Consider the following 15,268-nt stretch of genomic DNA (forward strand, 5'->3'; position numbering starts at 1 on the left):
CTAATGCAATTGAGTACTGCTTTATTCCATTCATTCTACATATAAATGTCTGTCATAGTCCCCTGAAACTCATTTTTGTACTAAAATTTACTTATTTACATGTCTGTTACTGCTGTCAGTTTGGGAAGGGACTTTGTCTCATGGCTTAATATTCTTAATCATGTCCTGTCCGATTTGGCTCAGCGGTTAGAGTGTCAACCCACGGACCAATGAGTCTTGGGTTCAGTTCCAATCAAGGGCATGTACCTCGGTCATGGTTCATCCCTGGCCCTGGTCGGGTTCGTGCAGGAGGCAACCAGGTCGATGTGTTTCTCTCACGTTAATGGTCCTCTGTCTCCCTCTTTAACCCTCCCACTCTATCTGAAGATAAATGGAAAAATATCCTCGGGTAAGGATAAAAAATAATTATATATACTTAATCACTCACATAATTAGGTATATGGCAGATAATGTGGATACTGGAGGTCCATATTAATAATTGTATCATCAGTTTTCTCCATCAGAGGAGAGACCAATTTATACTTGAAGATGTGCTAATTGCTAGGACAGTTACCCTTTCTTTGTCACTTTCTCAGTTAATTAGTAAGGTGACAGACTGGCCTGCTAAGTGCAAATGTGAAACAAGAAAGTGATGGGCTGATATTAACCAATTTTCTGTTCACGTGACAGGTGTGGGATTATGAGACTGGAGATTTTGAACGAACTCTTAAGGGGCATACAGACTCTGTACAGGATATTTCATTTGACCACAGTGGCAAGCTTCTGGCTTCCTGTTCTGCAGATATGACCATTAAACTATGGGATTTTCAGGGCTTTGAATGCATCAGAACCATGCACGGTAAGGGGTAGAGGATAGTATTTTGATAATGATTTCTAACATGGCATTCCAGAGAAAAGAATATGGTTTTCTAACAGTGTGCAGGTTCCCTTCATTCAATTCTTAGTGTCTGTGTTGATGGAGGACCATATGATGTAGATAGATAATGGATAAGCCACAGTAGTTGAGAGTTGTTTTTGTTATGAAGCTTTAGGTATCTCTTTAGTGGTTTATATAAAGTATGAAATTTGTTTTCACAAATATATTTGGATAAGAAAAACTGCTAGGACATCGTTTCTTTTTGAGGAAATGAAGTTACTGGGTTTCACTTCTCTCAGTTGGGAAACTGAAGTTCAGAGAGAGTGGGTATAGTAAAAGGTAGAATCCAGATCCCTTGCTCGCTTTTAATATTCCACATATACTATAGTCTCATTGTTAGGTTGTTGTCCTGGGTTTTGTCATGGAGACTATTCTGAGGTAGTTTGGCTTTATGGAAAAAGCTTTGGTGTCAGATATCTGGGTTCAGATTCCTACTTGTTTACTTATGGCATCAGGAAATTTTAACCTCTTTCATCTGCAAGATAGAGGTAATAATACCTAAGTCATAGGCTTGTTGTGAGGACAAAATGAGATCACATACAGGCATGCCTTGGAGTTATTACAGGTTCATTTCCAGACCACTACAATAAAGCAAATATGACAATAAAGCGAGTATGAATATTTTGGTTTCCCAGGGCATATAAAAGTTGTGTTTATACTACACTGTGGTGTTTTGAGTGTACAATAGCTTTATATATTTAAAAAACAGTGTAATACCTTAATTTTTAAAAACTTTATTGCTAAAAAATGCTGATCATCATTTGAGCTTTCAATGACTTGTAATCTTTTTGCTGATGGAGAATCTAGCCTTGATGTTGATGAAAACATAGTATCTGTGAAGTACAATATAGCAAAGTGCAATAAAGCGTGGGTTGCTTGTACTTGTTTATCTTGGTTTACTACCTGGCACATAGAAGGTGCTCAGTAAATAAGGGTTTTTTATTTCTTTAAACATGATGAAATTTGAATGTTTGGATTTCATATCAGGGACACATACTGTGTTAGTAATAAATTTTTTTTCTAAACAGATTGTTCAGTGATTTTAGCACATGAGTAAGCTATGTGATTACATAGAGGGTGTAATTTGAAGAGTGTTTTCTTTCCAGATTAAATACATTTGAGCTTACCAAGTAGAGAAATCCTGTTGAATTCTTTTGTAAAATCTGAGGACTCTCTGGTTTTTCCTTCAAGGATAACTGATTAGGATTGTGAATAGTGTATATGGAATAATGCATTTTTTACGGCCATGAACATTAACAAAAAAGATAATTTTCAACCATTATTTTAAATATAGAACCATATCCCCATTTTTCTTATCTAGCCTTTTTAGCTTTATAGATTTAATTTCTGTTTTATGTCTTAGAATATGAACAATGGAAATAATTTGTGTTTTTCTAGTGTTCATAGATAAACATTCAGTGTCTTAATACAGGAGTGGGCAAAAGTAATTTAAATTACCGGTCATCATTACCTAAAAGATAAGTCATAAGTAAGGATATGAAGTAATAATAAGACATAATACAAATAGTACAATAATTAATAATACAAGAATAAACAGCTATGTTTTGCGTACTCACAGCTATAAACCTACTTTTGCCCCACCCCTGTATATTCAGATACCTTGTGGTTTTAAAACAGTTGTTGAGGTTGAAATTTAATCATAAATTGAGTTGGCTGCTTATTTCATTGTTACTAGTTCCTTAACTATTTTGTGCAAACCCAAGTTTTTAATCAAATTTATATAAAGCCTAGTGTATTTAAAGTTGCTGTGTCATTTAAAATCCCATGGTCCACTGAGGTTTAATTGCTTTTGTTATATCAATTAACCAATTGATGTTAACAATTAATATGTTGCTATGTTATATCAATTAATATGCTGTGTTATGTGTTTTAGGCCATGACCACAATGTTTCTTCGGTAGCCATCATGCCCAATGGAGATCATATAGTGTCTGCTTCAAGAGATAAAACTATAAAAATGTGGGAAGTGCAAACTGGGTAAATATGGATTTAGTTGAATATCTGCTAAGTTGTGTTCTGAATGTTTCTATAATTTTGGCTTTCACCCATAATGATCACCATGACAGTTGTATTATATACTTTAAAACTAAGTTTTGATATCTAAATGTACCCCCCCAAAAAAAACACCCAGAAATTATAAAAGAAAATCTGTGTCCTTGGGAGCCATTGTCTATGTAATGGCTTATTTTCCTCTGTGGTCTTCTTTTAGGTTATCTATCTCTCTGTGGGTTGAAATAAAATGTAAATAACATTTGTGCAGGTATGCCCCTATTAGGTTTAATTTGGTTGTGCTTAGAATTACATGATTGTTAAAATAGAATCTTAACCTACCAATTTTACCAAGATTAGTAGAGCATGCCTTTTTCCCATCATGGCTAGAAATGTTTTTGTTAGGTTTATTGTGTGTGTTTAGTTTTGAAAAGATTTTCTCTATATATTTTACTTTCTAGATTTTGTTGATTTGGTTAGCTCCTTAATGATACTCCCATCAGCTTATTTTAACTGATGTTTGACTTTCCAGCCTGTGCCCATCTTTTATTAACCAGGAATGTACATTTATTCTCTTGACTTGCATACGATTTCACTAACTTGGTGCCATTCTCTTCATTCCAGTACCCATAGCAAGTTTTGTATTGCTTCTGGGGAGTGTTCCAGTGGATTGCCATTCACAACATAAACTGTTGCTTATTTTGACAGCTACTGTGTGAAGACATTCACAGGACACAGAGAATGGGTACGTATGGTTCGGCCAAATCAGGACGGCACTCTGATAGCCAGCTGTTCCAATGACCAGACTGTGCGCGTATGGGTTGTAGCAACAAAGGAATGCAAGGCTGAGCTTCGAGAACATGAGCATGTGGTAGAATGCATTTCCTGGGCTCCAGAAAGCTCATATTCTTCCATCTCTGAAGCAACAGGATCTGAGGTACTGTGATTTATGTGTCATTTCATGATTTTCTTGCTGATATCTTAGAACCTTAGATAACTTTTCTGATGCTCAATTTCAGAGCCATTAATGCATTTAAAAAATGTATATTCCAGAATTCAGAAATTCTTTACTCTTTTTAACTTGTAGATGTGTTTATATTTTTTAACTAGTGATTATTGTTGCTGTCAACCGACCCATGTTGTGTTGGGGGATGGGGGTTCTCCTAAAGAGTTAAAGTAGTCATTCAGATTTATCAGAAATGCCATTTTTTTTAAAGAGTATATCAGTGCAAGATAAAACTTAAGATATTTTTCTTTTCAGAGAGAGGGTCGGGGGAGGGAGACGGAGGGAAACAGAAAAAGATAGAGATAGAAGACATATGGATCAGTTTGCCTTCCATATGCACTCCAACCAGGGGTAACCTGCAATCTTTTCAGTGAACAGGACGATGCTCAACCAACTGAGCCATACTTGCCAGGGTACTATTATGGATTTTTAAAAATTACATTTTAACAAGTGAAGGAGGAAAATCTTCTCCCCACCCCATTATTTTTCTAAATGAAGCTTCTATTGTAATCTCTCTTTTGGCTGGCTGGTTGCATTTTCTAATACTTTTTACTGCCCTCTGGTGGTGATTACATACTATATGTCACAAATTTGATTTTAGCTGGATTTTAGATATAAATGCTGAATTAATATAGTTTTTAAATCCTTCTTGATTACAGAAGTCTTGAGCAGTAAGTTTATTATCTTGGTATTGTAGAAACTGAACCTTAACCCAAAGTGAGGATTTTCTATTTTTATATTTATATTATCTGGGTTTTTCTGTATAGCCTATGTAGGTAGGTTAAAAGATGTGTGTGTGTATGTATGTGTGTTTTTAATCCTCATCCAAGGATATGTTATACTGATTTCAGAGAGAGGGGAAGGGGCGGGGGGGGGGCGGAATAGAAAGAGGAGGAGAAATATCGTATGAGAGAAACATTGATTGGTTTCATGAGAGAAACATTGATCAGTTGCCTCCTGTATGCACCCCCACTGGGGATCGAACTGGCAGCCTTTCAGGGCATAGGATGATGCTCCAACCAACTGAGTCACACCAACCAGGGCAAGACTTGTGCGTTTCTATACAGTAAAAGATGAATAAGTCCTGGAGATGTAATGTATAGTATACTGCAAATTTGCTAAGGGAGTACTTCTCAGATGTTCTTGCCATCAAAAAGGGGGGAGGTTATTTGAGGTGTTGGATATGTTGTGATCATTTTACAGTGTATATATTTCAAAACTTCAAGTTGTATGCCTTAAATATCAGAATTTTTATTTGTTAAAAATGCATTTTTATAAAATTGGAAATAAAAATCATTAATAGAAGTCATTGTAAATATATATTTTTATTGGTTTTTTTTTTTTAGAGAGAGAGGAAGGGAGAGAAAGAGAAACATCGATGTGAGAGTGAAACATCAATCAGCCGCCTCCTGCACACCCCACACTGGGGATCGAGTCCAAAACCCTGGCATGTTTCCTGACTGGGAATTGAACAGGGACCTCTCAGTCCATGGGACGTTGCTCAGTTCACTGAGCCATATCCGCCAGGCTAGATAGAAGTCATTTTAAGTTCTTACATAACTTCTTGCATGGGAAACTTAATTTTTATATGTTTTCTATAGACTAAAAAAAGTGGCAAGCCTGGGCCATTCTTGCTATCTGGATCCAGAGACAAGACTATTAAGATGTGGGACGTCAGTACTGGCATGTGCCTTATGACCCTTGTAAGTTTGAATAATTTCATTACTTTGTTTTTCTTGTTTTTAAAAGTTCTTTAAAAAAATTTTTTTTTAGAGAGCAAGAGAGAGAAGCATTGATTTGTTGTTCTATGTATTTATTTATTCATTCATTGTTTGATTCTTGTATATGCCCTGATTGGAAATTGAACATGAAACCTTGGAAACATTGGTATATGGAGACAACTTTAACCAACTGGGCTACTTGGCCAGGGCTCTCACTGCTTCTTTTGTATCTTTATTATGTTTATACCTTCTTGGATTCGATGCCTTGTGATATCTATTTAATCTGAATTTTTCCCAGCTTTAAAATTACTTTTTTAATTTAATTTTTTTTTTTTTTTGGTGGTACGTGCCCCTAGGGGGAACCGAACCCGGGACTCTCTAGTCCACAGGTCGACACTCAACCACTGAGCCAAACTGGCCAGGGCTAAAATTACTTTTTTATAAAGTTTTCTTAAACATTGTTATTCCATTGTTTTAGTGACATGAAAGACATGAAAGTTATTCCTAATCAATGTCATGTTATATAAAAGATTTATGAAGCCAGTCATTGTTCAGAAGGTGATCCCAGTTTACTGTATCTTTAAAAATGATACACAGTATCTTCTGTGGAGGGAAAGTTTATATAGACTCATTTATTTTTGAAGCTGCTTGCTTCTTTATTTCACTATATTTTATTTTAATATGAATCCTTTATTACCTTTTTTTGTAATCTTCACCAGAAGATTTTTTTTCTATTGATTTTTTTTTTTTTTTTTTTTTAACTGGAAGGTGGGGGAGAGAGAAACATCAATGAGAGAGAGAGAGAGAGGGAGAGGGAGAGAGAGGCCAATTGGTTGCTTCCTGCACGTGCCCTGACTGGGGGTTGGGAATCGAACCTGCAACCCAGGTACGTGCCCTTGACCAGGAATCAAACTTGTGACGCTTAAGTTAATAGGGAGACGCTCTAACTACTGAGCCACACTGGCCAGGGCTATTACCTACTTTATTAAAATATGTTTCAGTTTATTTTACTATTCTGAAATTAATGGCACTAGCTTTATTACTTGGAAATGCTTATTTCATTTTTGAATCACCTAGATATCAGTATGAAGATATATAAATTATAGTACAGGATTGTGGACGTTATTGTTTGCCTAAGATCTGTGGACATTAATTCAGTAGCAGTTTTGTAATTTGGCATCTGTGTTAGTTTTAGAGATTCCTTAAGTGGTAACTATACTTTGAAGTGATTTTCTCTCTGTAGAATATGATAGGCCCATGGAAGTATCATCAAGAATTGACTAAAAAAACTAAACTCTCTACTAGTAGTATTCTTAACCAAGTTCAGATATATACTATATTGCTGTTAGAAAAGATGGCCCACATTTAAAATTAGAAAGCATGTGCTCTCCTCTTCTGTAACAACACACAGGTCACCATTACTTTTTCTATAATTTTCTGGCTCCTGTTTTTTGGTTGAAGGTGGTGGTGGTGGTGGGTTGTATTTTTTTTCTGCTTTATTTTGGTATGGTCACACAAAATGTGATTTGACTTTTGTTGAGACTTCTAATTCTAGTGATTGGTGGCTTTTATAGGTCTCTGTAGCAGAATAAAGTTTTATAAATAAGGGCAAAGGCAGAGTAAACCAAGGCAGAGGATATGTTACCTTGGTTGTCTGTCTTTTTTTAGTCTGCAGTGTCCAATATTATAGCTACCAGCCACATGCAGCTAATGAGCTCTTGAAATGTGGCTGGTGAGACTGAAGAACTGAATTGTTGATTGTATGTAATTTTGGTTAGGTTATATTTATTTATTTATCTGTATTTTTATTTTTAGATAGAATGCAAGTGGGGGAGGGAGAGAGAAAAACATCGATGTGAGAGACATATATATTGATCGGCTGCCTCCTGCATGACCCTGACTGGGGCTGGGGATCAAACCTGCAACCCAGGTACATGCCCTTGATTGAGAATTGAACCCAAGATCGTTTGGTCCGCGGACTGACACTAACCACTAAGCCAAACTGGCCAGCGCTAGTTAGTTTTTATTTATTTATTTATTTAAAATGTGTTTTGATTTTTTTTTTTTTAAAGAAAGATAGAGGAAGGGAGAGAGAGAGACATCGATCAGCTGCCTCCTGCACGCCCTTTACTGGGGATTTAGCCTGAAACCTGGTCCATGTGCCCTGACTAAGAATCAAACCAGGCCTCTCAGTCCTTGGGACGACTACATTCAGTCCACTGAGCCACACGATCTGGGCTAGTTTGTATTTAAATAGCCACATGTGATGGCTTCCCTTGTTGTACTGTGCAATTCTACACCTTTTTCTTACATTACTATGTAGATGAATGTGGTGGGTTTAAAAAAAAAATGTTATACTGTACATACTGCTTTGTAGCAAACTTTTAATTTAGAAAGTATATGACACTTGCTCATGCCATTAAATATACTCTACATTGATTATATGCAGTACTTTGATGAACATCTTAACTAAATCTCTGAGCATGTTCTAAATTATTTCTTAATTAAGAATTGCAAGAAATGGAAATGATGGGAGAGAGGATTAGATGGATGGATGGATGGATGAATAGATATGCGGTAAATACAAGTATATCCTTCACCTAAGTCACCAGTTATTAACATTTTTTTCTGTGTGTGTGTTTACGTACATTTTTTTAAATCCTCACTGGAGGATATTTGTCCATTTTTCTTTCAATAGAGTGGGAGGGAGACAGACAGAGGGGGAGAGAGAGAAACATCGATGCAAGAGAGACACATCGACAGGTTGCCACCCACACAACCCCAACCAGGGCTGGGGATGAACTGCAACCGAGGTACGTGCCCTTGACCAGAATAGAACTGGCAACTCATTGGTCTGCAGGCCTACCGATGCTCCAACTGCTGAGCCAAACTGGCCAGGGCATGTTTACATATATTTTATTGAACAATTTATGAGTTACTTATAGACATCATGACAACATGTATTTCCTAAGAACAGGAGTATTCTACCATTAACCGCAATAAAATTATCACAGTTAATATATTTAACATTAATATACTACATAATTTCTTCAATTATCCTAGTAGTGTTCTTTATACCTTTATTTTGCCTTTTTTCAGGAGTCAGTCAAGCATCACTTAATGCATTTACTTGTTAGTTTCCAGTTTTTTTTTAATCTAGAAGAAGTCCCTAGACTTCCATTTTTCATTTGTGTTTTTTGACATTGATGTTTTGGGTGCATATAGTTTCATTGTGCTTTGAGTTATGACTTAGTATTTTCGTAGATGCTATTTAAATAATTTATCCCTTCACTAAGTCAAATACCTTTTTGTTTTTAAGGTGGGTCATGATAACTGGGTACGTGGAGTTCTGTTCCATTCTGGGGGGAAGTTTATTTTGAGTTGTGCTGATGACAAGACCCTGCGTGTATGGGATTATAAGAACAAGCGATGCATGAAGACCCTCAATGCGCATGAACACTTTGTTACCTCCTTGGGTATGTATGAGTTATGAGGTTTTTGAGAAGTTAGATTTTGGAATGCCAGATGTAACAAGTTTTATGTAACCATGTGGACTTCTTCAGGTAAGAAATGACGATGGCTTTTAGGGCAGAATAGAGAAGACAGATTAAAAACTCTGTGAATTCCTGTCATTTGTTTTATTTTTTATTTTTTTAATGTTTTCATTGATTTTTTTTTTAGAGAGGAAGGGAGAGATAGAAACATCAATTGGCTGCCTCCTGCACGCCCCCTACTGGGGATCGGGCCCACAACCTGGGCATGTGCCCTGACCGGGAATGGAACTGGGACCTGTCAGTCCATGGGACAATGCTCAATTCACTGAGTCACACTGTCCAGTCCCTATCATTTGTTTTATTTATTTATTTATTTTTTCTTTATTGATTTTAGAGAGAGAGAGAAAAACATCAATGAGAAACATCGATTGGCCACCTCCTGCATGCCCCACACTGGGGATCGGGTCCACAACCCAGGCATGTGTCCTGACCAGGAATCAAACTGGCGACCTCTTGGTGCATGGGTTGACGTTCAACCACTGAACCACACTGGCCAGACCTATCATTTGTTTAAATTCTCCTTTCCTTAATTCTCTCTCTTCGTTATCAGCCCCATAATAAAAAAATTTCTTTCTCCATTGCACAACTTTGGTTTTAGGAAACTAGAATTATGAAGAGGATGCTTACTGATGACTATAATGGTAATTTCTCTCCCTGCTAGTTGTTAAAAAAATTTTTTTTCTTTATAGGTTTTAGAGAGAGAGGAAGGGAAAGGGAGAGAAGAGAGAGGGAAACATCAATGAGAGAGAACATCGATTGGCCGCCTCCTGCATGCCTCCCACTGGGGATCTGGCCCACATCCTGGGCATGTGCCCTGACCAGGAATTGAACCGGCGACCTCTTGGTGCATGGGTCAATGCTCAACCAATGAGCCACACTGTCCAGGCTCTCCCTGCTAGTTTTAAGTTTCTCAAAGGAAATCTTACTCAACCTTTTTCCTCTGGCAGATACATGCTATCATATACTAGAAACTCAGGGAATTCTATTTAAGTTTAATAAGAAAGACTCTTTACTATCATCTGGACCTGAATCTAGAATTGAAGATACTGAATATTGGTAACATACACTACACTCGGGTATGATGGATCTAATGATGAAGGTGAAAAGTCTCAGCAGAATAGGGTTAATGTCCACCTCCCAGGATGGTTACAAGGATTTAACATGAATTGAACGTAAAGCATTAGTGTTTAGCTTGGAACATAGTGTTCAGTAAATGGATACATTAAGGTTATCCTTGTTAGATTTGAGTAATTACTCAGCTTCATCTGGGATGGTGATAGTGGATGCAGATTGTTTTTTTTGAGGTGTTAATATGGTATTTAATCATTAAGTTTCAGTTTCCTAACCTAGTTGGTTAGCTTGATACCTTCTAGGGGTGGATGTGTTGGGTGTATATAGGGAAATAAAAAACAAAGGTATTCCTCACCCTTGGACTTGATTGTTTTGTGGCTTGTTAAAAAATTATATCTGGCTCAACCTGATTTTTTTAAAAAGCCTTTTCTTTTCCTTTCAGATTTCCATAAGACGGCACCATATGTGGTTACTGGCAGTGTAGATCAAACAGTAAAGGTGTGGGAGTGCCGTTGATTGAGTCTCATTTGGCCCCTTCTCCCGTTTTTCCTCTGGATGCACTCTGATGATACCATGGTTACCCTATTGAGCTCTGTTTAAATAAATATTGTCCTTTCATGTAAATTATTCTGGATGTAGATTGAGCTTATTAAATGTTACACACAAAGTATTCATGCATGGTGAATCCAAATTGTATACTGTAAATTTACATACGTTGTCTAGAAGTACCATAGGGTTTAAAAACCTGGGCTGGCATTGGTCACACCAGGCCTAAGAAGGCAAAAATTGAATAAATTGAACTAGGGCACTAAACTGATAATTGACAGTGTCATTTTATGTTGGATTATTAATTCCTGTTTTTCCTTCTGCTATCTGTTGGTGCCTGACTTAATGGCCTCATTTGGGGGAAAGTGGTGGTTATTAGGGCTTTTTTCTGAAATGTGTATCTATGTAACATCACTTAAGTGTGCTTAAATAAATCCTCTTTAAGGATGTTAGAGAATAAGGCTACAATTCAAAATCTTCTGAACCATCTATGTAATTTTGAGGATTACACATTGGCATTTTTGTCATGACTCATTTGCCAAATCAATAGGACACATTTGTTTTGGCAGCCTATCAGGCAAAGGCTAGTGGTGTATTTATGTAAGAAAATGACTGTAAATCTCAAATAAGAAAAATCTCAGCAGCTAATAGTAAATCATCCATTTCATTTGGGTCTTAATGCTTTGTAAGCAGGTTAAAAAACATGTAATACTATAAGCTTCTATTCTCCACACTAGACACACTTCTAGTTGTATTCTCCATACTACTAGACTGTATAGTGATGTGACTTCCAAGTAGAATTTAATCTCCCCTTGAGTGTGTCATGATACAAATCACTATTTGTTTTTTATGTTTTTAGAGATGAGCAATGTGCATTACATAATGACAAAAATATTGAAAAACTTATGTATGCTCATTTTAAGGGAGTGGGAGAAATACAGCAGTTTGTTTTTTAACATGAATCTGACCAATTTGAACTGTGTTTAACTTACCAGTTAAAAAAAGACAGGGTTTAATGGAGTGTGCATTAAATGTACTTTTTCCTTTTGTTTATATATAAATGTTTATAAGTATATGGACCTGTCTGTTAAGTGGATAAGTCTGTATATGTATATCACACACATGCAACCTCCATGTCCTCGGGTCCTGGATTTTTGAAGAAGTGCTAAAACATGCAAATAGAATAAATCTTGCTGTGGAATACCATGCTTTAGATAAACCCTTTTTGATCTTAACGCTTCTGAAAACTAGGTCTGAGTCTGTGGGAATTTTTCCCACTTAAAGGAAAATCACTTCTATTTTCCGCCTCTACCCCCAATTTGGCTGTTCAGCATTTTATACATCCCTGATGTATTGTATTGTATATTGTGGTCCAAAGTTACTACAGGTAAATTTAAGAGAATTTTTGTCCATGACTTTGGAAACAATATTCCATTACAAATTATTTACAAATAATCCCATTGCTTAGCTAACCAACAGTTTTTTTTTAAGGAAGGTTATTTGAAAAGTTAACAGAACAATGAAATAACAGTTTAACAAAGAAATTTATTCTGAATTTCATTTTGTTCATTTGTGTAATGTGTGATTTTTAAAATGTTCATTTTAGTATTTAATGGAAATTTGGTTTCTGAAAAAGACAAAGGGTTAGAGTTAATGTCCTGTAGATAACACAGAAAATAGGCCGTATATTTACTAGAAGTAGCTTTATGTCTAGCTTATGTCTTTTTGTTTGTTTTTAATTCCTGAGAGACGTCTCTGGAAGGAAAAGTGTTTTGAGAATTAATGGTTATTTTTGAGGACAAAAATTACAACTTAAGCTAATTTTTAAAATACAGTAGAATAACTTTCAGGACAATACTGCCTCACAACCCTGCTCACACTGAGAAGTCTTGTTTTGTTTCCCCTTAGCTGTTCTGACTGGATTTTTCTACAAAAGCTATGGAAAATATCTTTGTTCTTGTTTGCTGCTATTTCCTGTCCTGTTTTAAGAGATATACCTGGAAATGGTGCATCTTAACATTTGTTTGTACATGTATAAATGTCTTGTATTTTAATTCATTTTTAGCATGTAGCAACACAAATTGTTTAAGGGTAAGCCACAACATCTAGAAATCACTCATAGATATAAACAATAAAGGAAAAAATGGTACCAATTTAGGAGGAAACAAAACTGCTGTCCACTGGGTTTTCCCCCCCGCAGCATACAGTGACTTTTGTTGACAAAGAAGGAAAGACGTTATTACTCTATAAAGTTATCCTTACTTGGGAGATTGCCACAGCCTGCTGCTTAATTGAGTTACCAGACATCCTCCATTTAAGCAGCAGCAAACATTGAATCTCAGGGATGGTTCTCAACTGGATCCAAATGTAAGGAGCCCTGTTTGAATAATGAAGGGGGGTGGGGGAGAGAGATTCATTCACAATCCAGAATCAGATTTTCAGAGGTTTCCTGCACTGTTGTTTGAAACTGCCCTGTTGATGCCCTTTCTTCCTGTTTCCTCCGTTTTCTCTGCTGTCTAACCCTGTGCCTTTCCTGGGATAAGTACAATGATGAGGTTACTGGTTTGGATTGTAAGTAGAGGAATTTATTAATTGGTTTAGAGGTTCACTGCTGCTTTGTCACTTTCTCAATCAAATTGGCCATTTAAGAAATAAAAAGCTGGTAGAATTACATCCTCAGATGATTATTGACTGTGTGTGTGTGTGTGTGTGTGTGAAAAGACATTCCAGTGCCACCCTAATATAACGTGCCCAAGAAGTCCTCGCTGCACTCTTGAAAGTGCAAGCCACGGAAACTGGTTTAGACATTGCTTGGAGAATAGTCGCTTTTTGACATGGCATCTTGCACTTTAGGAGACTAAGACCGTCCAGTTTCATCCATGTGTGGTGTGACCAATGGTGTGCCCAGAGCACTGCTCTAAAATCACTAGTGTTAGCAAGTCGCCCAGGCCATGGGGTGCTCGCTGTAGTCTTTGGAAGCTTTGGCTCTAGATCACCAAGCCCAGTCTCCTTACTGTCAGTGCCCAGCTCTCCTGTTTGCCTCTTTCTGTTTCTGTGTGAACTTCCAGGTACTATCACTCATTAAATAGTTTTTTGTAAATTTATTTAAAGAAAAACTATTTAAAAGTAAAGGATATTTTGTTTTGTTGACAGTGGTGGCTTGATAATCCTTAAGCAACTGATGTTAAAAGTGTTGGATTGAAGGACAAGGCACTTAAAATGGTTACTCTTTCTGTCCAGCTGTATATAAGTCCAATGTGTTAATCTAGATGATGCAAAGAAGAATCTCCTGGTAGAGAAGCGACATGTACAAAATTGGTGGGAAAGGTTTTTTGGTTTTTTCCCAGTGGGGTGGGGGGAGGGCAAGCTGGATTTACAAGTCACGATTGGACTGAACTGGCCTTTTTATCTTTCCACAATATCATGTAAGTAGCTGCTTTCTTGTCCTGCCTATCCTCAGGCACCCCTAAAGCTCACTCTGAAGATGACAGAAACAAACAAAATCTTCGGGTTAGGCGTTGATTCTGACACTGACATGAAGGCAAGCATTGATTTCAAATGAACGTTGCAGAGGTGGTGATTGGAGAGGACAGTTCCCCAGATTGTAAGAGTTAACTGAAGATATTGACACAATTTTAAAAAAATCAGTAAAGGAATGTATATAATATTGCTCTTGTGTTTTACAGTAAGATTTGTTGCTCTCAGACTGTGTAAAACAAAATTTATTCATGTTTTCTGCATATTAAAAAATCTTATTGTACCAATTGGTAAACAAACTATTAAATGCCTATAAAACTAGATGTGATTTTTTTTTGGGGGGGGGGTCTCCTTGTGCACAGCTTTAAAACCTGAGTCTTAGTAGGAAGTGGGACAATGTTAAGCATCTGTCATAGAGTAAGATGTGAATTGGTGGCAGGTCCTTGATGAGAGGCTTTTTTTTTTTCCTTTAGGGCAGTGTCAGCACTGCCTTTGCTGTCTGAGTCCTTCTCCCTACTAGCGGCATCCACCAGCTGCCAGCCCTTTCCACGCTGAGGCCAGAGAGCTGAAGCCAGGAATGACCTTTTATAGCCCTCTTTATTTTTATTTATTTATTTTTGGTGCATGCCCCTAGCGGGAGCTGAATCCAAAACTCTGGTCTGCAGGCCGACGCTTCAACTGCTGAGCCAAACTGGCCAGGGCTATAGCCCCTCTTTAAAAGACTTGGCCCTCCTGTGATGGTCAGGGCCCAGAGACAGAGGTTTTCTTTTAAATTGTGGTTGAAATGTGCCAAGTATTCACCCTTGCCCTGGAAACCCCATGGCTTTCTCTCTTATTTTAAAAAAAATGTAATTTACTTATTTTAGAGAAAAATCTATTTTTGTTCCACTTATTTATGCATTTATTGGGGGTTTTTTTTGTTTGTTTTTTTTAGTTTATAGGGATGACACTGGTTAACAGTTAACACA

At 36.9% G+C, this 15,268-nt stretch overlaps 1 protein-coding gene across 12 annotated transcripts in view; it reads left to right on the forward strand.

Annotated features, from left to right (window-relative positions):
* PAFAH1B1 (platelet activating factor acetylhydrolase 1b regulatory subunit 1) overlaps positions 1-14,621 on the forward strand; it is an 88,007-nt gene extending 73,386 nt beyond the window's left edge. For 6 of the 12 annotated variants that reach the window (XM_036269997.1, XM_036269995.1, XM_036269993.1 and 3 more), the window contains 7 exons: positions 670-838; positions 2,811-2,913; positions 3,634-3,862; positions 5,533-5,634; positions 8,972-9,128; positions 10,720-10,775; positions 14,284-14,522. In XM_036269997.1, the coding sequence (XP_036125890.1) occupies positions 670-838; positions 2,811-2,913; positions 3,634-3,862; positions 5,533-5,634; positions 8,972-9,128; positions 10,720-10,775; positions 14,284-14,385 (918 nt within the window). In that variant the 3' untranslated portion in view covers positions 14,386-14,522. Of the gene's footprint in view, positions 1-669; positions 839-2,810; positions 2,914-3,633; positions 3,863-5,532; positions 5,635-8,971; positions 9,129-10,719 lie in introns of all 12 variants that reach the window. The other 6 variants (XM_036270001.1, XM_036270000.1, XM_036270003.1 and 3 more) reach the window with 5 other exon arrangements.
* The last annotated feature ends 647 nt before the right edge of the window (positions 14,622-15,268 follow it).

The sequence above is a fragment of the Molossus molossus genome, unplaced genomic scaffold (assembly GCF_014108415.1).
Source record: "Molossus molossus isolate mMolMol1 unplaced genomic scaffold, mMolMol1.p scaffold_m16_p_19, whole genome shotgun sequence".
NCBI classification, from domain to species: domain Eukaryota; kingdom Metazoa; phylum Chordata; class Mammalia; order Chiroptera; family Molossidae; genus Molossus; species Molossus molossus.